Consider the following 23,943-nt stretch of genomic DNA (forward strand, 5'->3'; position numbering starts at 1 on the left):
ATACTCAGATTATTATTATTATTATTATTATTATTATTATTTTTAATAAATAGGCAATTAAAAACAAGCTTTGTAGGACTAGGCTGAGAAGACAATCGAGTGTAAATTTTAATAACAAAAACCCACAATATGAATATTATAAAATTAGCCTTTGTTAATTAAAATTAACTCAGCATATGATCGCCACATTTCTTTAAGAAGGAGATACTATGCGTATTTTTATGTCTATATTCTAAGAAGCTTAGAAAGAAAAAGTGGATTTTTATGTCTATATATTCAAATAATTAAATATATCCAGTATTATTCGGTGAAAGCATCTTTTTGTAAGTTTCCTATAGTTTTGTTTTTTAAATCTGTAAGGGCTGAAACAATCAGAGTACGTGTTGTTAAATTTCAAATAGACCCTGAAGGCAGCACTGCACGGTGGCTCCCATGCATGCTATCAACACATTGCATGCTGCTGACTGCTAGCATATTCACAACATGACAATATGCTGGCTATTTCTGTAGCTTAGCATCCTGCAATGAGGACAACATAACAATTTACTTTCGTGTAATATTATTAATGTAGTAGAAGCAGCCAAAATGGTGAAGGAGCAGTTCAGAGAGACAGATGTGGCCAAAAAAATGTGAGTATGACCGAGAGAGGACTCCTGTTAGCCTGGTTAGCTCGCCGGTTATCCACACAAGTTGTTTAGGTAGTTAATATAAGAATAGTTCTGAATTGCCGGATAATTTAGTCGTACTTACATAACGTAATTGTGGAATAGAGTTGAAAGCCTCTATGGACGCATTTAAAAAGTGTGATTAATGAGTAAATAAGCTTCATTGAATCTGCATATTGGCAACTAAGTGTCACGTAAACGCTAGTGTCACCCTGTAAGCATGCGTCACCCAATAGTTCAGTAAGTTCAAGATGGGGTTTTATAGGTTTTCTTGTAAGCTTTGCCTGTGATATGCTAGAAAAAGTGGTTCCAACAACAATACAGCTGTGATCAGGACACGAACGAGCCAAATACTTTAAGGAGAAAAGTTTGATTCGAATGACAAGAGGTGTGTTTGGATAAGGACAGGTGAGGCTTTCAAACCTACGAACATGGTACCAGCTGTCAAGCATAATAATGGCAGCATCATGTTCTAGAACTTTTTGCTACTAGTTTCATCCACTTTTTGACAATGTACAAAATGGATGGAGTAATAAAGGAGGAGGCCTACATTTAAATCCATTAAATATGCGTCCTGTATAATCATTATGAGAACAGTTCAAAGAAATCATTTAAAGTTCAAGATTACTATGACTATGACATTGGTTATAAACTTCTGACCAAAGCTGGACCAGAGCTCAAGCAGTCCTGCTTATGTTTTCTCTTGTTACCAACTGAGGTATTAAACTCTTTAATTTGTTTTTGCTTTATTTTATGTCATTGTTTACAGAAGCCACATCTGCTTCGGCATGAAATCTGCCGAGCAGATGCGGCAGCAGGCCCACATCCAGGTGGTCAGTAAAAATCTCTACAGCCAGGACACCAAACACACTCCACTGGCCTATGGAGTGTTGGACCACCGTATGGTATGACATGGAAAACTTTTTACTTCTGTTTGCAATGACTCAAGAAAACACCTGAGAAATGCATAAATACAGAAATACAGGGCATAAGATCTAGTTAGAAGATATACTTTTTTAAATATACATTTTGAGATTTAGGCTCAAGGCTTAATGGAAGCTGTGGTATAAAGGCATGCATATGAGAGAGACATTTTCTTTGTGTACACGTGTGTATACACTTGTATTTATATAGTTTGCCTCTACTTTTCTAAAATTAAATAAAGGAAAGTTACTTTATGAATAAATAAGAACATAATGGTATTGTTTTAAGAGCTTTCACTCTTTATTATGACATATTTAAACATTTAACTTCAAATATTTTAACATTTGCACACTAAAGCTTCTTTTGGCTGCTCCTTTATTCACAGGGGGTTGTCACAGTGGGGAAGTCCACATGCTTGATTTTTACACCACTGAGCTCTTATATGGGTGTTTGGTAGATTTGCATTGGTGCATCAAAAACAGTCTTGAATTACCCATTGAGTTAATCCTCATATTTCAGCCTTATTTCTCCGATCTCGTGCTTTCTGCAGGGCACCAGTGAGAAAGACAGACCGTGCCTGACATGTGGGAAGAATCTGGCTGATTGTTTAGGACATTATGGCTACCTGGATCTTGAGCTGCCCTGTTTTCATGTTGGTTATTTCAAAGCCACAATAGGAATCTTACAGGTAAATCCAGTGTTTTCTTGTTGTAGTGACTAAAATATCTTACAAACCTTTCATTGTTCCAAGAGTACATGTTTAAGGAATGGCAAGGCACATTTTAAAATAGTATTTCTCCTTTAGGTGTCACTAGAGTGCCATAAATAGGCGAGAAATAAAGAGATTCTTTATTTCTTGAGTTATCATTTGTTGTATTGCCAAATGTTAAAGGTGAAATGATATGCAATGCATTTCATAATTTTAGACTTGTGAGAAACGATAATTCAGTCCCCTCTTTCTGATGGGTTGTGTATCCAGATGATTTGTAAGACATGTTCAAGGATAATGCTGACGAAAGAAGAGAAGCTGCAGTTCATGGATTACTTGAAACGGCCTAACCTGGCCTACCTCCAGAAACGTGGGCTGAAGAAGAAAATCTCTGATAAATGCCGCAAAAGGACAGTCTGTCTAAATTGTTCTGCTTTCAATGGTGAGAAGAGACCTTTCCATTTCATAACTGGTTCTTTTTAAAAGCCACCCTGACTTGATTGCTAAATCAATGTGTGTGTGTGTGTGTGTTTACTCTTTAGGACCAGTCAAAAAGTGTGGCCTACTTAAGATCATCCATGAGAAGTATAAGACGACCAAGAAAGTGGTGGATGCTTTTGTGTCAGATTTCTTGCAGTCCTTTGATATTGCCATTGAACACAACAAACTGGTTGAGCCACTACTGACCAGAGCACAGGTGAAGTTTTTTTACTACTAATTTCGTCATATGGCAACACATGGGTCTTATTTTAAAAAAGGACCAAAAAGTAGACCTAATATATCGACATGGCTGTGGCTTACAGTCACTGTATGGTTTATGGATAATTTAGAAAAATATTAAAAGCAATTATTTTAGATGTAAGGGATTTTTAAAATTTCTTTCTATGTATTTATTTATGTTTTAGAAAAATCGATGTATTCTTTGAACTCATTTCTAATTCCCTTTTCAGGAAAACCTGAATCCTCTGGTGGTGCTGAACCTGTTCAGGAGGATTTCTGAAGAGGACATCCCTCTGCTGCTGATGAACCCCGAAGCAGGGAAACCCGCAGACCTTATCATCACCCGTCTCCTTGTGCCTCCTCTTTGCATCCGACCGTCTGTTGTCAGCGACCTCAAGTCTGGCACCAATGAAGACGACCTCACTATGAAGCTAACAGAGATAATCTTCCTTAACGATGTCATTAAAAAGGTATCTTTCAACTGTACAGGTTAACAGCAGGGGCAATTAAGATTCATCTTCAAATCATCAATCCTTTAAAAATAAAAAGTCTGTCTGTAATAGAGTTATCAAATGTATTGTTTAATTGGAGATGTCCCACTTAACAAACTCTTCTCTTGCAGCATCGTATGACAGGAGCAAAAACCCAGATGATCATGGAGGACTGGGACTTCCTCCAGCTGCAGTGTGCCCTTTACATTAATAGTGAACTTTCTGGTATCCCCCTCAATATGGCACCTAAAAAGTGGACTAGGGGCTTTGTGCAGAGGCTCAAGGGAAAGCAAGGTATAGTGTGTAATAAAATTTTGGCTAATTTAGCAACATTTAATTAAATTTTTACTTTTTTTGGCACTTGGCAGATGTTTGCTTTTATGTTGCTTGTACATCACACTGAGAAATGAAGAGTTTAAGTATCTAAATGACTGATTTTGTCTACTCTAATGGCGACTCAGGTCGATTCAGAGGAAACCTCTCTGGCAAAAGAGTGGACTTCTCTGGCAGAACTGTCATTTCTCCAGACCCAAACCTGAGGATTGATGAGGTGGCTGTCCCTGTGCATGTGGCCAAAATCCTGACATACCCAGAGAGGGTAAATCTTCTCCCATGATTAGCAGAAATAACACTAAATACCCATTTTTGATTTTAATCCTTGTGAGTGTAATACTGTATCTGAATTTGGCTTATCTCAAGGTAAACAAAGCCAATCTGGAGCTAATGAGGAAACTGGTCCGTAATGGTCCTGATGTTCACCCTGGAGCCAACTTCATACAGAACAGACACACTCAGATAAAAAGGTGAGGCTTAGGACTTTGTATTTATTTTACACCATACTCTGTTGTATTCTCTCTGCTTTAATATTTAAAATATCCTTTCTTTTTATTAGTCTATACAGCTCAAGTTCATTATTCTATTTATTTTATGTGATGATAATCTTTAGTGGGCACACATGGAATTTAAATGGTTTAAAAGTACCACTTCCCAAATGTTTATACACTGACAAAATGGAAAACCGGTAATAATCTAATTTATGACATCTATGATGTGAGAATGTCTGAAAAAGGAGCAAAGTGTTTCAGTATCGCTGCCTGTGGGCTGTTTAACTAGAAAGAGCAGATCCTGCATGTAAAGTTTCGGCTGACAAGCTGCTTGTCAGAATTCAAGATCTGTATCTTCCAAACTTTGTTATCATATCCTTTGAAGAACTGAGGCATAAATGTAATCTGAGTAGAAAACTTTCATTTAATGACTGCAGCTGAGAGGTTTTCTTGTGAATTGTTGTTGAATTTCCTTTTATTTCCCTTTTTTGTTTAGTTTTTTTAAATTAATTAATCTTTTTTATCTACTGTTTTTTGTTTGTCAGGTTTTTAAAATATGGAAACCGTGAAAAGATTGCCCAGGAACTGAGGATTGGTGATTTGGTGGAAAGGCACCTAATAGATGGAGACATCGTCCTCTTCAATCGACAGCCTTCTCTGCACAAACTCAGCATCATGGCTCACATTGTAAGATGGGTTTTTTTGCCCTAAATACTTGTTAAACTGGTATTGTAACCATAATTTTCACAGCCACACAGAGAATTATTAACGTATTGTTTTTCTAATGAAAATGATAAAGAAAACAAGATTGAAAATGTTTCATATGATTCTTTTGCTGGTGTGCAAACACACACAAAACATCTTAACTAGGTTTTAGGACTCCTCGTGTTTTATCCGCAAAGATCGTAGTTTTGCGTATAGTTTTTTTGACGTTATTTCTTACTTTTTACTTGCAAAGGTTCTTTTAAACCCAGTGCTAAGTCAAGTCAATGCACGCACATCTAGAAATGTTTAAAGTAGAATACAGTTGCAGTCAAAATAATCTATTTGCACTTTTTTAAATTTAATAATTACCTGTTACACACTGAAAACATGGTTCCTGAACATGGTTCGCATTTTAGCTTTCTCTCTACTTTAAAAAAAATCTTGACTAATGAGAAATATTTTAGTTGGATCCTTTTGAATGACATAGTTTTTGGCACTTTTCAAACTAACACACAGGCCAGGGTCAAACCTCACAGGACATTTCGGTTTAACGAGTGTGTGTGCACGCCATACAACGCTGACTTTGACGGGGACGAAATGAATCTCCATCTACCTCAAACTGAAGAAGCTAAAGCTGAGGCTCTTATCCTCATGGGGGTATGTGTCATTATACTACATGGTGTTTAAACAAACTGCACACAGACAGATGTGGTTTTTGAACACATGAAAAGCTGTCTACAGGAAACTGCAGTTAGACAACTCATTATCTTTTCTTTCAGACCAAAGCTAATCTTGTCACTCCAAGAAATGGCGAACCCCTGATTGCTGCTATTCAGGACTTCCTGACAGGTCAGTGCAGTGATGTGTGGTAGCCAACTGTAGATGTTTTTGTATGATACGAGTGTCCCGGTTCTCAAAAGCATCATACATAGATGTATAATGTATGGAAATATTAAGAAAATAGTTAAAAAATCGGGAGGTATTTAAAAAAAATCCATTCTCTACCAGATGGGTGTGCAGCTTTGCAATATTTGAAAGGCACCTGTTTTTTAATTTCCCGTGAATTAACAATGTGTTTGTACTGCCTAGGTGCTTACCTCTTGACGCTGAAGGACACCTTCTTTGACAGATCAAAAGCCTGCCAAATAGTAGCGTCAATCCTTGTGGGTAAAGATGAAAGAGTTAGGATCTCTCTCCCTCACCCGGCCATAATAAAGGTACTCCACACTGCTGAGCTGGTTACATAAGTCTATATTTGTGACCCAGCACTAATAATCTATTCTGTGTCTGTCAGCCCATGGCTCTGTGGACAGGAAAGCAAATCTTCAGCCTAATCCTGAAGCCAAGTAAGGAATGTCCAGTCAATGCCAACCTACGCACCAAGGGCAAACAGTACTGCGGCAAGGGAGAGGACCTTTGTCACAATGATTCGTGTGAGTTTCTTAAGTAAAGACGTCCACCTAATGAAACCAAGTGTAAAGCTTTTGTTTGACTACATCTCACATTACAAACATGTCTTTATAGCAATGAAGTTTCAGGAGGAGGCTTTAAAGTTTGATTGTGATTGAAATTAAATACATTTAATGGATTACATTTGTTTGTCAGCAACTACCTAGAAATGTTTAATGAAGCCTGTATGAGCAGTAACATATGAGCAAAAAATAAGATTGAGTAACTGCCCGTCGCTAGGAGAGTTCATCAAATTTTAGTGTGATTCCAGAAAATGTAGCAAAAACAAGAAGCAGTAATCATGTTCCTGAAATTCCTTTGAGGTTTGAGAATGTCCTGTCAGATAGGTGTCAGGTGTCTCGAGGCGAACAGGGTGCGATGTTTTATTCACCTGGTGTTTCTGTTCTGGATTTAATAGCATCGCTGTTTGTCCTATTCTTGTCATATCCCCAGTTGTGGTGATTCACAACAGTGAGCTGATGTGTGGTAGCATGGATAAGAGCACCTTGGGATCTGGCTCGAAGAATAACATTTTCTACATCCTGCTGAGGGACTGGGGACAGCTGGAGGCTGCCAACGCCATGTCTCGCTTGGCAAGACTTGCTCCTGTGTATCTCTGTAGGTGGTCTACAAGGAATTTATTACTTATTTCTTAGGTCTGATATATGCCAAGATATCTTCTAGTGTCTTGGTTTATATTAGAAAATTCAAAACCCTTTAAGAACAATAAACGATTACACAGAAGGGTTAGCCTGAAGTAATGCAGAATTATTTTTTTAACCTCAACTTTCAGCAAACAGGGGTTTCTCTATTGGAATCGGGGATGTTACACCAGGCCAGGGTCTGCTGAAGGCTAAGCAGGACCTGTTGGATGATGGCTACAAGAAGTGTGACGAATACATCGAAGCTTTGGACACGGGCAAGTTGCAGCAGCAGCCAGGCTGCACAGCAGAAGAAACCCTGGAGGTAGGCATGGACAATCTGCATCATTGCTGAAACATTTCATCACCGCACGAGACGAAAGCTTTTTCATTTAATTGATACCTTCCCACTACTTCTTGAACACCACACCAGTTGTGAGTCATTCAGTTCTATTCAATCCAGGTTTATTTACATAGTGTCGAATTACAACAACAGCTGGCTCAAGGCACTTTATATGGCAAGGTAAAGAGTTAGGAGGTAAAGAAACATAAGAGCTAAGGGAGATGGGACAAAACAAACATTTTGTCACATGCTGCAGTGGTGTGTAAACACCTGGGGAGTGAAAAGAGTTCAGTGAAGAAGAAATGCTCGGCAGCAGCAGTTTGGGCTGATAGCAGTGTAATCGACGGATGGTTCAGGTTCACCTGATCCAGCTTTAAGTATAAGCTTTATCAAAAAAGAAAAGTTTTGAGTCCTAATCTTAAAAGTAGAGAGGGTGTGTGTCTCCTGAACCTAGAGATTTATCCACAGCAGAAGGGTCTGCCTGCCACTCTGCTTTTAGAAACTCTAGGAACCACCAGTAAGCCTGCAGTCTGAGAATGAAGACTTCTGTTAGCATAATAATAAGTCTTTAACTCCATCTTCCAAAAGCGAGCATGTGCTGTTGGAAGTAGACCTGTTGTAGAAGAACAGAAGAATTAATCAAGTGTTACAGCTGTGGTTTGGTCAGTATTTGTGTGAACGGTAGGCTCAGTTTCATGTTCTTAGCTGACATGAGTGACACCTGGTGTTGTCCCCTGCAGCTATAGTCAATCTGGTTCAAGGTTTGTGCATTCAGAGATGCTGTTCTGCCTTCATTGGTTGTAATGTAAAGTTTATTTTGCCTTCCTATTAGCTTGAAGCAGCCTGGCCATCCTCTGTCCTGACAGAGTCATTTTCAGCTAGAGAACTGGAGCTCACTGGATGTTTTAAATTGCTTTTCTTCTCCATTCTGATGCAGCTTCAGCAGATCATCTTGACCATTTCTACATGCCTAAATGCATCACGTTCCTGCCATATGATTGGCTAATTAGACATTTACATTAATGAGAAGATGGACAGATGTAACTAACAAAGTGGTCTGTGGGTGTGCAAAGAAAAGAAGCAAATTGTTCGATTCATTTATGTTATGGGTTTACATTGCAGGTAATAGACCAAAGAGGATGGCAATCATTACCTCAGTAGTAAAGGCCCAGATGCACACAGAAAAATTAGGCTTCTCTCATTCCACTGATGGATAATAGATAGAAAGTAGGTTTGGTGACAAAGATGCTATTTTCAGTGCAATTCATGTTGCCAAGGAACAAAGAGTATTAAAGTTTTTCTTCCGCACTGGCAAATTAACAGAGTGACATGGCGAACAAGCAGTCTGGCTCTCAATCCAGCTGATGTGGAAACTACCAAAAAAAAAAAGAAAATGAGTCCATGACAAGGCTCCATCCTGCAAACCTTGAACTGACTGCTTGTGTTCGAGAAAGTTGGAATCAGTTTAAGGCCTTAACTCAAACGGTTAAGGTCATTATAAAAGCCCAGGGAGGAGCAACAAAGTACCTGATCTGATGTCTTTTGTTTTTTTATGAATCCCTATTCCTTTTTTCTTCCTCTGCTTGATTGGAAATTAACACACCATTAATTGATATATCTAAATTATAAGTTTTTTGAGGTTATTAAACCAATGTCATTTTTTGTCATATCTGTTATTTATTAGCTAAAAACCTGAGAAGAAAGCTGAATGAACATCATCCAGATGTGGTGATTTCATTATTTTCTTGCATGTTATTAATTATAAGCGCTGCCAGTAAAACCCAAAACTTTTCTTCAGTTTCTCAACAAATTGACTTTTTACGATCTAATTTCTGTATCTCTTGTCTTTCCAATATTTCCTGTTTGTCTGCACCTTTTGTTCAATAAAAGGCACAAATACTTCCAAAATTGTTCAAGCTCTGAAATCGACTTGACGGTAGGCTGCACATTGGCAACAACTGACCTTAAATAAGATCTTCACTGACCGATAGTCGTCATATCGCAGAGGGGCCATTTCCAACGATGATCCGTCCAATCATCGGGGTTTTCATAGGCTGAGAAAGAGCAATGTGTTTGGGCTGGGCTAGTTTTTGGAGAGTACAGCACGAAATCATCCAGTTTGTCTGTGGAAGCTTAAAAAGTAATGTTGAATGCTGTGATTTGTTCTGTTCATATTTATAGGCTAAGAAAGTTTCACAAGATTTTATTTAAGGTATTGAAGAAAAGGAAGTGTGATATTAAATTTTTATTTTGTGTATAAGAGAAGACCAAAAAAGGATAGATGTTGGTGTGCCATCTTTCAAGATCATTTTGTGTGTGTTTGTTAAAAGGCTCTCATCTTGAAAGAGCTGTCTGTCATCAGAGACCGAGCTGGTAGTGCCTGTCTAAGGGAGCTGGACAAGAGCAACAGCCCTCTAATTATGGCTCTCTGCGGGTCCAAAGGTAAGCTAACTGGAAAGCAAACAAAACAAATCGTAAAATCTTCATATAAGGTGTTGCCGTGTCTACGTGCAGCTGGAAAAAAATATTTTGAAGAGCTCTGAGACACAAAGTGGCTTCTTCTTGTTGTCAATACAATATTTACATGGATGGATGTTTTTTTTTAGCTCTTTGTAATGGTAAATAGTGAAGGACTTGACAGAAAAACTGTAAGACAGGAACCAAAAGAGCCTGGTTACATAATCAGATAATACCACAACAGTCACATTTTTGTCAGGCTTATTAGCACTAACAGACTTACAACGACACTCAAGGACTCAAAGGACAAAAAGCTATTATAGAAGTTATACAGTTATGTGTATATTATGATTGAAAATTCATAATCATTGCTGCCAGAACAAGAAAACATAATCTTAACTCAAAGGCAATAAAGAAGTAAAATTTCTTCCATTCATATGCACTCAGAGCCTGATTGTTACTGTCAGAAGACAATTTATGTTAACATACTTATACACCATAAAATCCAGGAATATGCTGGCAGTGTTGTCCGTTAGCTACAACATTCTAGCGAGGATGACGTTGAAAGGTGGGCAGACACAGGAGTTTTATTAAACGTGTGATATGCTAACAGACACTGCATTTTAAATGACAGTTTTAATTGGCCTCACTGCACAGCCAGAATCTGCGAGTGTTCTCTCTTCACAAATCAGCTACAAGAAATCACAAAGTGAAGCTCGCATTGAGCATAAATACAAGGCTCAAGGACACTTTTGTCCACCGCTGGCTCTAGTTGAGTGTTTTGGTTTTTCTTTTCTTACTATATGATTTCAAACAAAGTCCAATATATTGGGTATTGCAGACACAGCCATGGAAATAATGACACACTGTCTTCAAATAAAGTGTGTTACAGCCCTGTCACAGCACAGTTACAGCCCTAATCTTTAATGTTTGAACTAACTTTAGTAGCATTAGTTACATTTAACATTTTATAACACTGTTCATGAGCTAGGCCCTGCGTCACCATGTGAACAGGTGGATGTAAGATTGCTATATTTCTTGTTTGCATGACAAAACTCAGTAGGCTTGATAAGCTGTTAATAAAGAGACCGTTAAACTACAGTGTTTCTAGTTGATAGATTTTTCAGGGCTTGCCAACCTGTTAAGTGCTAAATTGTTTAGTGTGTCTCACTTTTTCATCTGTCCCTGCTGTGTAACGCAGGATCCTTCATTAATATATCTCAGATGATTGCCTGTGTGGGCCAGCAGGCCATAAGCGGCTCTCGGGTACCTAATGGGTTTGAGAATCGCTCCCTGCCTCACTTTGAAAAACACTCAAAAGTAAGACCTTATTTATTTGTTTTAATTGTGTTACTATGTATTCCTTAAGTGCCATTCATGTTGTAGTTCTGGATCTGTTTTTTGTGATTTATTAATCAGTTAATTGTTGAGGCTTGTTCTTGTAACTGGAGATTATATGCTACAAACTTTGGTGTTTGACTGTAGACCTGATGTGTTGCATCCAAGGCTCTGACGCACTTTGATTATTTCGTAGTATTATTTCATTGTGCTACCCCTGCATCCAATACTCCAAAAGCTTTCATCAATTCCAATGTAGCTTTCATCAATTTCATCAATGACTAAACATCATTATGTTTAGTCTCTTTGCTTCTTTTTTTTTCTGAGAAAATAACAGTGCAACTGGATAACAGTTTCTTAGAGTACTCAAAGCTCTATTAATAGCTCACTGATGATTTCTCTACAGCTGCCTGCTGCTAAAGGGTTTGTGGCCGACAGCTTCTATTCCGGTTTGACACCCACAGAGTTCTTCTTCCACACCATGGCTGGTCGAGAGGGTCTGGTGGACACTGCGGTGAAAACTGCAGAGACTGGGTACATGCAGGTAAAGCTTTTTGGACCCATTTCTTTTGAGCCTTTTCACACAGTTCACTTCTGACGACTACTGCTGACACTGAGTCGCTGCAGGTCTTTACTTTGTCCCCAGGATGCTAGCATTTTTTTTGCGTGTTATATTTTAAGTTTTTATTGATTCCCCCCCCCCCCCCCCAGCAAATTTTCTATTGCACAAAGTAATATTGCCTGTTTCAGTGTTTTATTTATTAATCCATGAGATCATATAAAATTGTGAAAAAAGGAAAAATGTCATCCCACATTCTCCTTGCAGTACGTCGTGTTAAAAAAGCCTCATTCCCATAATTTAATTTATTTTTTAAATCAGTCTAACTTTGCACATTAAATATTAAGATTTCATAGTATGTAATATTATTATATAATCATATCTGGAGCACTTTCATCATAGCTAATTAGGGTTTCTTATTCATTTACGCGGACTGTGGTTACACACTCATAGTGCAGTGTTGATGCAATTTGCAGTTCCATCGCATGTGTCAGTGTCATTATTATTTTGTGTCGTTTCTCTGTATTTTAATAGAGGCGTCTGGTGAAGTCTCTGGAGGATTTGTGCTCACAGTATGACCTCACAGTACGCAGTTCAACAGGCGACATCATCCAGTTCATTTATGGTGGTGATGGCCTGGACCCCGCTGCAATGGAGGGGAAGGATGAGCCACTGGAGTTTAAGAGAGTCCTGGACAACATTCGGGTGAGTTAATCAGAAATCGACAGCTTGACAAGCAGTCAATTTCTGTGCACTAAATATGTGCGAACCAGAGTAGAAGTTAATTTCTTCAGCCTTAAAATAACCCTTATTCTTTGTTTCTGTTGCAGTCACGTTTTAATTGAATATTTGTCGGCCATTTTCATATAGTTGAACTTTCATAAATTGTTTATAGTTATAGTTTGCCTTTTAAAAGATCTCCTTATTTCATTTGGTTTATTTCAAGGAGTAATTTTAAGATGAAAAAGCCGTGAGAAGCCACTTACTCTGGATAAACAAGAGTCCTTCTCATTTAGCTAAAAAATTCAGTGCAGGAATTAATGGGGTAAAAAAAAGGCGTAAGCACATCCCAGCCTTTAGAATCTCAATCTGATATGTGTTGATGATTTCATGCGTTTATATAAGCAGTGGTACGATTTATGTAATGTAACCTTTAATTGTTTTGCCTTGACGCATGCTCATGCCCAGTTAAGGAAATCCCAAAAAGTTGATTCTGTTCATCTTTATATTTCATCCCATGTTCTTTAGATGAGTAACAAAATGTTTCTCCTACCAAAGACGCTACGTCCAGATGAACAGAATCAACTTTTTAGGACCTTTATTGTTTTATTGTAGTCAATAATGTAGACATAGTACATTTGACAACTTTCAGCCCCCCCACAGTCATTATTTTAGCTTAAAAGTACATTTTCTAGGGTTGCGTAAAGGACATCATCCATTTAGAATCAGCCTTTTCTATTCATTGTATTCAACTTGATAAAGATTACTTTGACTCTTCAACTGTTTAAACTTTTAAAAACAGTTGCTTGTTCCTTCCTACAGCTGTCAGTGTTAATATCATTGCTTTATTGTAGCAATGACCATGATATTTTAATATTAAAGCAGACATGAAGTTTCTGAAAAATCTAATGTTTCTGCAACTCCTTCTTGGACCTGGTGACTGGTATGATGTGTTACTAATTCCAGAAGGTGGCAGTAATTCACCCACAGGTTACGACAGAAAAACATCTTACTAATTACGAGTTATCTGTTTAAAAAGCCAGGTACTTTGATGTTATAGGCTACTCTACAGACAAAAGTGAAATGCAAACCCAAATACTATGACCGAAAATGTTCATCAAAGTCCTTCAAGTAATGAAAAAACATCTTGCACTGAGATAAAGCGCAAACTATGTAAAGGTAACAGATGGGCTGTGGTCAAATGGCACTAGTCTGATCTCTGCTCTCCAAACCTTGACTGTGCAGGTAATTTGTTACCACCTTGTGGGCAATTGGGTGTTACACAAACTAAAGGCTCAACTGACCACTTGAATTCAGCGGATTAGCTGAGACTCCACCCACTAAACATGGCAACTCCAGGGTACAAGAGCCCAACGTAATGTCGGCCATAGTGTAAACTCTTAGACTTTAAAATGATTCCACAAGGCAGTGGATGTACATTGGCTACGTCCATCTTTAATGTGTACTTTGTCAAATATACACACAAAAAAGCTGTGATTAAAAAACAAACATAGTTTAATTAAAAAAGGCACATTTTATGGTTTGGAGTACTGGTTTTGTTCAGCAGTACTGAAACTATTTGAATATTAAAATGTTGCTGTTTTCTTTTCCTGCTACTGTAAACAGTCTGCTTTTGAGCTGGAGAGGCAAAAAACAAACAGCTGAATAGTTGAAATTGCAGCCAACTAATTTCTTACTAACATATTTTTCAGAATTTCTGACCTTGTAAGTGTTTAAAATGACTCAAATCAGTTTACTCTGCCCGCTAAACTGCCTTCCACAGAGAATCTTTGAACTGACCTGTAGGATTAACGATTAATTGCTCTATTCACCGTCAGGTCATGTCTCATGTGTACACAATCTGCTGCTTGTCATTGAGGTTAAAAGCGTTGTTGTTTTTCTGAAATCACTCTCTAAGATCCAAATAGAAATCACAAGCTTGCAGCATTAGAGGTTCCATATCTCTTAAACGAGGTCTTTTTAACTAGGATAACCAGCAGAGAACAAATACAGCTTTTTGCCAGTAATGTTTCAAATAATTACGATAATTTAATGAGTTTAATACATTTAATATGAATCTGTTACTGGAAAGGTGTTCTGATTTGATCCGCTCATTGCCAAGGGCTGTGCAGTCTGTAGACAAATTTTTAAAGGATAAATATGAAAAAAATAATTAGAGTGGCTGTCTTTTACATATTATATGCTCAAAGCACTGACCCTTAAACTGGGACAGAAAGTATATAGTACATTTTCTTCATGTTCACTTTGAAGCATTTTCAGCTGCTATTAATATCAACCATCATGAGCTATTTACAGCTGAACTGTGAGTGCTTCTGATCTTCTCTGTTCCTCCCAGGCGGTCTACACGTGTCCAGATGAGCCTGCACTGAGTCAAAACGAGCTGGTCCTCACTGCAGACGCTATCATGAAAAGAGCTGACTTCTTATGCTGTAGAGACAGCTTCTTGGAGGTAAACCCATCACAGTATTTGGTTAACAATGTTTTATAGATTTTTTTTTTAATTAGGAAATTATGGCATAGCTTATTATGCTTATTATAGCGTAGCTTATTATGAATAGAGTTTCAATTGAAACTGATTCACAGTAAGCTTAGTGGTTATATTAGATGTTAAAATAAGCACGAAAGTAGCTAGGTAGTGTTTTTCTTGGGAATTGTAAATCATGACTACTTACCACTTTTCTGCCATGTAACTGCAGCAGTAACCTCCATCCATCCTTGGCTTTTGCACCACCTGATTTAGTTATTTGGGTAACATATCACTGGCTTGTAGTCTGTGTTTTTCGTCAGGTGATGGAACAAAATTGTTTCCACCTTTAGCGAGAACAGGTTAAGTATTATGCTTAGTTGGAGTTTCTTGAAGAAGCTCCCTTTTTAGGTACCAAGTTATTATCAGAGGCTGACACATAACTGTTATTTGCAGACATGCCTGAGGTTGTGCACTAGGCAAATGGCCTTGCTATAGCACTAATATCGTGATATGACAGTTTTAAATGAATAAACATAAGAATTTATGCTGGTATTATGGTGGATTGATATGATATAGCACAACGCTTAGAGGCCACAATATCAAATACACTGAGATAAAAATTCAAAATAAGCAACAACAAACTGTTTTTTATTTAGGGTATGAGAGGCTAAGAGTATGTTTTTATTTATTTATTTTTGTTTTGTTTGGTCTTTGTTCTTTTCTTTTTTTTTTTAGTAAAATGTAGCACACATCAGATCTTTGGTTGAAACGGAAGACTGATAATACATGTCCTTTGTAGTCTGTACTTAGAGGAGTCGGACGGTTGGAATAAGTCAGGCGTGCCAAATCATTTAAACTGCTCTGTTCCTCGTTCTGCAGCCAGATGTAACCCTATAAGACAAAATGAATCAATATGTTGATCAATTATTAAATCATTCACTGTTGGAAGTGAGAGGGAGCCTTAATAATATTCTCCAGAAAAAGCTGAAAAGTAGTTTTTACCAAATGATACCAAACGAGAATGCATAATTACTTTGTTGTGGACTAGCCGAATAATTCATTTAGTGCCTTTGTGAGTAGGGCTGTGCGATATGACTAAATCTCATATCCCGATATAAGAATTCTATCGTCCGATAACGATATAAATCACAAAAATGTAACATTTTCTGTAAATTCTGTGAATCTCGGGCAGCTCGACTTGCTGGAAGTGTTTCCAGCTGCGCGTCATGTTGCTGGAGTCGAGTGTTTTAACAGATGCATGAAACTACATTATTAGACATAAGTTGTAACGACCGCCGTTTTATTTTTCAGTATTTATTACACGGCGTGCTGCGGGGAAAAGCCTGTTCTAACGTTTGAGTCTAAGGTTTATTTTTTTAGCACCTGGCGGCTCTTTTTTAATTCTCATCCGTAAATAATCTGCTCTTTCAGGTGATTCAGTTTATTTTGAAAAATCTCAACAGGATCTTGAGCTTTATAGTGAAAGGTTTATGTGGAACATAAACAAGCGGACACACGATGGTGTTACCGTCGTTGTTGCTAACCACAACCCATAAAAACAGGCGCTTGTCCGTCCTAGTGTGGTTATATTAAATATAAGAGAAAGAGAGAACTTTAAGAAATTAATATAGCCACTACAGTGACCATCAAAACGATGAAAAAATATTAATAATAATAATAATTTTTAATCAAATACAGAGAGACATGCTGTCATCCAAACCCAAAGCCAGCTGCATGCAGTTAATGGGTTTTCTGATGGTAACAAACATGACTCTTTTCCCTTTTATGAAGGAATTAACTGACACAGGCGCAGAGAAGTACCTGGAGGTACAGTTATCAAGCATGCGGTGAATTTTGAATGGCGTGTCAGTGACAATTGGAAATCATTAATGGAATAATCCTGCTGATGCTGTTGTATAATAAAACAGCGCCTGATGTTGTTCTGTACTGATTTTCCAACATCTGATTGCTCATTTTAAAGTGTTGCTGATGTTTAAAAAAAGACTTGTCAGTGTGTTGTACTGGGCGCTTGAGTTCTCCACTCCTTAACAGTTTGTGATTTCTAACAGCTGCATGACAGCAGCATTTGTTGTTGAGGATATGTTTGAGTTTGGAGGTGGAATTTATTCTCTCCTCTCTACTTTAGGAAATAAAGAAATTCATTAAGAGCATTTCAGAAAGGATCAAGAAGACTAGAGACAAGTACGGCATCAATGACAATGGGACTAGTGAGGTAGGTGTCACGCAAGGCTTAACAAACTTCAGCCTCACAGCATTTGAAAAATAATTGGTATTCTTTCTGTCTTGTATTTACAGCCAAAGGTTCTTTATCAGCTGGATCGTGTAACTCCTACCCAGCTGGAGAAGTTTCTTGAAACCTGCAGAGACAAATACATGAGGTACAAGACTCATATCCAAGTTTGAGGCTTGTTATTTTTGTTTCTCGGCTCCATCTGTCCATCCATCCTTCCATTAGGTAACCACAGAGCCAAAAATGGTTGATCTTTGGTTTTTAATCATAAAAAAGTCCCTGTTACTACATACGCAGCTCAAAATATAGAGAACAATTGAGAGGAAATTTGTAATCAATTCTGATTGTGCTTCAAAAAGCTTTAAAGTAGTTGAAGCTGGGGAGGAATGAACAACTCATCTATTTTAAGAAAATGAAAAGGCAATGCAACAAACACTTAGAAGTGTACTGAAAGGTTTATTGAAAGTTTGGTAAGGATGTGGAGGTGCCAGAAATATTCACTCAAAACCAAACTATAATGGTTGTACTAGAGAAAAAGTCAGAAGGCTTTATGCCATCAGAAACCGTGCAGAGTGACTGGCCATCATTGTTCCTTTGACAGCACTGCGCTAAACTCTGCTGGAGCTTGAAATAGCATGCTGTGTTAACCATGTTTTTTGTGATTTCTGTTTTTAGAGTCAGCCTGGGGTTAAGATTTCGTTTTATTTTTTTAAGTGGTTGACTTTGTTTCCCAAATGATCATTCATCTTTTCTGAGAGCTGCTAAAATGACATTAGTTTAAATGCAACTCCAATTTTACTTGTCAGTTTGATGAAAGCTGATTCAGCTTAGAGACTCTGTCTTGTAATATATATATATATATATATATATATATATATATATATATATATATATATATATATATATATATATATATATATATAATATTTTTTTTTTTTTTTTTTTCTTTTCGTTTCTCGATAGAGCTCAGATGGAGCCAGGATCAGCAGTTGGGGCCCTTTGTGCCCAGAGCATTGGAGAGCCGGGTACTCAAATGACACTAAAAACCTTTCACTTTGCCGGTGTTGCATCAATGAATATCACTCTAGGAGTGCCTCGCATCAAAGAAATCATCAACGCCTCCAAGAACATCAGGTATGATATTCAATTATGGAGATGTCTCATTATATTCCCTCTGTCATTTGCGCCAAGGACAAAAAGACAAATATACCTCACAATTCAAAGTTGGCCATGGGCTTTGTCTTGATGTCTTTGTAACATCGCTGAAAATTACTGCTGCAAGATGGAGTAAGAACGATTTCAAGACCTCCGCCTTCCTGAATGGAAGCAATTCTTCTGTTTGACATTTACTGTCAGACGCCAGTGCTGGATTTTGCAGCTCTAAAGCTGCCCATTCCACTTTTATTGTGAGAATATATTTGATCACTTGCTTCAATCCATGGCTTACACACAGAATTAGAGCAGTTAGCAGAGTAAGCTATGCTTGCCCATGGTGTTTTGTGTCACAGTAGTGAATACATCCCTAATTTGTTTTGAATTATCTATTGAAAATCCACTCAGCACTCCTATAATCACGGCTCATTTGGATGTGGAAGATGATGCTGACTTTGCCAGGCTGGTGAAGGGGAGAATTGAGAAGACTCTTCTAGGAGAGGTAACCTGAACCAATCAGATTTCCCTCCCTTTTATTTACAAATCAAAGCTTTGAAATCATTACTAAGGGATGTCAATGGTTCAAGTAGAGGTGTTGTTTTTAAAAAAAAGAAAAGAACAAGCTGTACAGAGCTGTAATAAGGTAGGTTCTCATTTTGTCCTTTACAGATTTCTGAGTACATAGAAGAGGTTTTCCTTCCAGATGACTGTTTCATCTTGGTGAAGCTGTCACTGGAGAGAATAAGACTGCTGCGACTGGAGGTACCACAGCTTTATTACTTTTACTCCCACTTTGTGTGAACATCTCAGGCACTTCCCCCTCCTTTCACACATCTAAATTAGTTCTGAATTAGTGCACCTGGGATGTTAATCTATAGTTTTAATTGTCATTTTACGTAAGCTGGGATACCGTTGTGCTTGTAAAAGTACGTATGAGGCCTGGGAACTCGGGGATAATGTTAAAACGGACTGTCCAGCGCTGCTTAGACTTCGTTGTGTCCTCATTTCTACTATTTTTAGCTTCTCAATTATATTTGAAGAAGAAATAATGTTCATTTTTATACCTTCAAGGTTGATTTCAGGATGTAATTCATCCTGCATATTTTCAGTACATGTTGGGGTTTTGGTTGAACTGCTTTAGAATAAGGGAAAATCAAAACATATGTTTTTATACTCTCACTTTTTGCTTTATGTGCAGTTACAGATAAGTCTGCATAGCTTAAACCATTGGAACACTGAATTCTTTGTTTTCTCTACCTACTAAAATATGATAACACTGCATTTCTTTAATAGTAGCAGCTACAGCACAGTGCTCTGACTGATGAGTGCCTGCAGGTTAAAGAGAAGTGCGTTTTGTGCGGCGTGGAAAAGAAAACAAGCTGTGCCTTTGATTTCTCGTCTCTTCTCAGGTAAATGCAGAAACGGTGCGTTACTCCATCTGCATGTCTAAACTGCGAGTCAAACCGGCAGACATCGCTGTACACGGGGAGGCGGTGGTGTGCGTGTCTCCTCGAGAGAACAGCAAAAGCTCCATGTACTATGTGCTGCAGTCACTAAAAGCAGAACTTCCCAAGGTGAGAATGTCACGTGTGCAATGGTTGTTTTCTTTTGTGCACACATGCTTTCTGTGTGCAAATTGAATTCAAGGTCAAGGCCGGTCAGGGCTTCTTACCTATAGAAAATTCATGTTTAGAAAGCACAGATGCTGCACTGTGATTTCTGCCGATGTCTGAGAATACTGTATGGATGTGGAGCAGCTGAACACTGGATGGCAAATTTGTTCCTTTGTGATACTGGGCTTTATAAATTACACTGAATTGCCTTTTAGTTTAATTGCTCTGTTCAATAAAATATTTAAGAGTGTTTTACAGTGGACCTGTTGTGCTCATTTTCACTGCTTTACTTTTATTCTTTCACTCTGGTTTAAGCACTAAGTCATGCAGCGTTACTCCATTAAAGTATATTTATTGTGTTCTTGGCCTTGGTGGAAACCTTTAGTTCATCCTTTATTTAAGAGCAAAAATCAACTTTATTTTCTCTGCCTTCCTCCTTCCCTTTGAGCTGACTTTCTTATCATTATCTTACCCTTGTAAACAGATGGTCTGAGCAGCAGGTGGGAAAGGCTGCTGTGAAAGTGATAACCATATTAAACCTTTAACATAAAGTGTATCGTATTTCATATCATGTCTTGGGTTTTTGAGGCCCCTACATCATCAGTGTGATTATTTATTAACTCTAACTGTCACCCCCCATTATGTTTTTGAGAAATAAATTGACCCATAAAAACAATATATGCATTTAACTTTATTGTTGATGTTGTTATTGTGTTGTTTTGTTTCTTTGTTTGTTTTTACCTGAAGGCTCAATAAACTCCTCGGTTTAAAAAATATATATATAATTGAATTTTTTGGCCGTTATTATTTTGGTAAAGATTTAATATGTCACTGTGAATGTATGACAGAATATACTTTTCAGTACATGTTCTGAACTGTTTAATGCTTAAAGTGCTCTCAAAGCAGGGATAACATGGAGTCCTGTGTATTTTCTTGTCTTAACTGTTTGCACTTACTCATTTGAAAGGTGGTGGTTCAAGGGATACCGGAGGTTGCCCGAGCTGTCATTCATATTGACGAACAGAGCAGCAAGAGTAAGTACAAACTCCTGGTGGAGGGGGACAACCTGAGAGCGGTTATGGCGACACATGGCGTGAACGGAAGTAGGACCACTTCAAACAATACTTATGAGGTATGAGTCTTTTTTTTCCCCCCAGTGTCAAATGTTTGTACATCATACATTTTTATTGATATAAAAAAAGAAGAATGGGGTGCAGAGGTTTTATGGTGAATTTTCTTTTATGCACACAGGAGGCTCAAAAGTATACATACAGGCTCAAATATATACACAGGCTTGTAAAATGGACCGATTCTTATATAGCGCTTTTCTACTCTCCTGGAGTACTCAAAGCGCTCTATACAACATGCCTCATTCACACCAGCTCATACAAGCACTTCTAAAGTGCAAACTAATGAACATTCACACTCCGATGAACACATCAGGGGGCAACTTGGGGTTAGTATCTTGCCCAAGGATATTTGTCATGCAGACTGGGAAAGCCAAGGATCGAAGCGCCAACCTTCCAATCAGTAGCTGATCTGCTCTACTATCTGAGCCGATGGCTTTAGCAAATTGCATCTTGACCACAATTTTGGCTGAATATCTGCCCACTCTTGGGAGAATTGGTAGAGTTGATTGAAATTGGTTGGTTTTCTGCACAGACCCTACGTTTAAGCACAGTTTAGAAATTACAGACCCAACCATTATGCCACCAGGGTTAGCTGCCACCTGTCAGCTGTTACAGCACTCTTTGATTTTCTTGTTGTTGGAATGGTTAAATGCTCAGAAATGGGTGTTTGTGTGCCCAATTCCTTTTGTTTTTAAAGTTATTAAAGATGTGTCTTGAACACTTATTTACCCTGGAAAAATAGCAAGTGAAAAAAATTATTAGAAGCCCAAAATTAACAGGCTATTCATTCCCATGATGAGAGTAGGATCACTCTGAAAATCCAAGCTGAAGATTTAAAAAGAAAAAAACTGCACAACTGAAGCATTAACATTTTTGCTGTCATTGATGGGCAAAAACATTTGCACAGTTTTTCATTCACTTTTAATTAAATTGTCATCATATTTGTGTCTAATATTGTCCCTAAGTGTTATCGTTTGGTTAGAAATTAGTAGAAATATGTGTTAGAGGCTCATCAAGTTTTCTTGTTATATGATACAAGTTAAATAAATAAATTAATAAATTAATTAAGATAAGCAAAGCTAGTTTAAAAGTGTTTCAGCCTAGATCAGCTCTCACTACTTTGCATTAATGCTTTTATCTAACAACACAAAGCCTGGTCCATGACACACAGGCTGTGAGACAAAAGGACTCTAAGAGAGCTGGAAGTTGTTGCTGCTGCTACACTGAGTATTCAGCTGTCCTTGTAGGCTGGCAGTTTTTGATATTTCATCACTCAAATGGAGCACTAAGTTTTCTAATACATCCACTCTTGTGCGTTTAAAATAAATAAATGAATTTCTTGGATGAACCTGTTGGCTCAAAGTGCATGAAGTAACGGACACGTTTTAAAATGTCAACTGTAAAAAAAAAAAAAAAAAAAGAAGGAAAACAATCGCATAAATTATGCCAGCTGAAGGAACTGAGAACACTTTCAATTGGCTGTGGGGAGTCTGCATCAGGGCTTTTTAAAATGTGTTTGTTTTTTAAACAAGCTTTTCTGTGCACTTGATAGGTCGAGAAGACCTTGGGCATTGAGGCTGCTAGATCCACAATCATAAACGAGATTCAGTACACCATGGTGAACCACGGAATGAGCATTGACCGACGTCACGTCATGCTTCTTGCAGATCTCATGTCCTATAAGGTAAGAACCGCTGATCTACATACATTACATGAATTAATATCCTTTCATCTCCTTGTAGGGGAACTAATGTAACCATCTTCTATCCTTTAAGGGTGAGATCCTGGGAATCACCAGGTTTGGTTTAGCAAAAATGAAGGAGAGTGTCCTCATGCTGGCTTCTTTTGAGAAGACAGCCGATCATCTCTTTGATGCTGCCTATTTTGGACAGAAGGACTCAGTTTGTGGTAAGCTGCTGTTTCATCTGCATAATGAAATTGATCTTCGTGACTTGACTGGCCTGTTAACATCCCCCTGTGTTCCTGTTTCAGGTGTGTCTGAGTGTATCATCATGGGGATTCCAATGAATATTGGAACAGGACTATTTAAACTGCTTCACAAGGCTGACAGAGATCCCTCTCCAGTCAAAAGGCCTCTCCTCTTTGACAATCCAGACTTCCATTTATCTTTGATCACATAGCATCAAAGGACAAAACAGCAGGGATATTTAAAGGTTTTTTTTTCATAGCTGACAAATATTATCTTCAACTAGTACAGAAGTGCCTGCCAATGTGTCACATCATTTTCTGTTTGGGGATTTAACAGAAAATGGGATTGTGTATTTTTGTTGGTTGATAAACTGTGAGAAGACTGAATTTCATTTTAAAAGGCTAGCAGCGCTCCAGGTAGAATTACTTATTTAAGTTAAATTTTGGGTAACAGCAAAAAAAGCAAAAATGTAAACACTTTAAGGTCATAATCTTGTGTTCCTGCACTGATCACACTGTGAAAAACATTGTTATAAACAGGTGTCTCGCTAACATGAGAAAGATTACCTCTTAATTATGAAACAGAATGGATTTCTTCTGTGCTGGTACTTAGTTTTGCATAATATATGAACTGCTTGCATCTTAGCGTTGCAGCTTCTCCCACATCGCAAAGCTCATATTTGGTTGTTTGACATTTTTATTGGGTTTATTTTTTCTTCAACATTCAGTTCAAGAGAAGTTCAGTTTCAGTTCAGAAGTTGATCTTTTTACATCTTGTAAGAAACCTGTTCTTATAATAATGTAAATAATGTAATAAATAAATTACTCAAAGCCA

General features: G+C 37.7%; 1 protein-coding gene across 2 annotated transcripts; it reads left to right on the plus strand.

Moving 5' to 3' along the window:
• The first annotated feature begins 408 nt into the window (after window positions 1-408).
• On the plus strand, window positions 409-23,943 carry polr3a (polymerase (RNA) III (DNA directed) polypeptide A). 2 transcript variants are annotated; one of them, XM_085416610.1, is made up of 31 exons: window positions 409-633; window positions 1,438-1,570; window positions 2,140-2,277; window positions 2,569-2,740; window positions 2,841-2,995; window positions 3,249-3,488; window positions 3,641-3,803; window positions 3,971-4,107; window positions 4,209-4,312; window positions 4,879-5,020; window positions 5,555-5,695; window positions 5,818-5,887; window positions 6,128-6,255; window positions 6,333-6,471; window positions 6,941-7,105; window positions 7,281-7,453; window positions 9,802-9,913; window positions 11,130-11,248; window positions 11,673-11,810; window positions 12,360-12,530; window positions 14,902-15,015; window positions 17,180-17,266; window positions 17,350-17,432; window positions 18,248-18,418; window positions 18,845-18,938; window positions 19,106-19,198; window positions 19,846-20,010; window positions 21,017-21,181; window positions 22,732-22,863; window positions 22,955-23,087; window positions 23,172-23,943. In XM_085416610.1, the coding sequence occupies exons 1-31, from the start codon at window positions 614-616 to the stop codon at window positions 23,318-23,320; spliced, it is 4,146 nt and encodes a 1,381-aa protein (XP_085272736.1). In that variant the 5' UTR covers window positions 409-613; the 3' UTR covers window positions 23,321-23,943. The 2 variants fall into 2 exon arrangements, with proteins under 2 accessions (XP_085272736.1, XP_085272735.1); XM_085416609.1 differs by having other exon boundaries at window positions 409-629; window positions 1,435-1,570.

The sequence above is a fragment of the Rhamphochromis longiceps genome, linkage group LG8 (assembly GCF_057381845.1).
Source record: "Rhamphochromis longiceps isolate RC_006_pf linkage group LG8, R_longiceps_female_GT1.1, whole genome shotgun sequence".
Lineage (NCBI taxonomy): Eukaryota > Metazoa > Chordata > Actinopteri > Cichliformes > Cichlidae > Rhamphochromis > Rhamphochromis longiceps.

Coding starts and splice junctions, on each gene's coding strand:
- polr3a (XM_085416609.1), top strand. CDS start 586: ATGGTGAAGGAGCAGTTCAGAGAGACAGATGTGGCCAAAAAAAT. Junction 5,021..5,554: donor TCAGCATCATGGCTCACATT/GTAAGATGGGTT, acceptor ACTAACACACAG/GCCAGGGTCAAACCTCACAG. Junction 23,088..23,171: donor ACAGAAGGACTCAGTTTGTG/GTAAGCTGCTGT, acceptor TTCCTGTTTCAG/GTGTGTCTGAGTGTATCATC.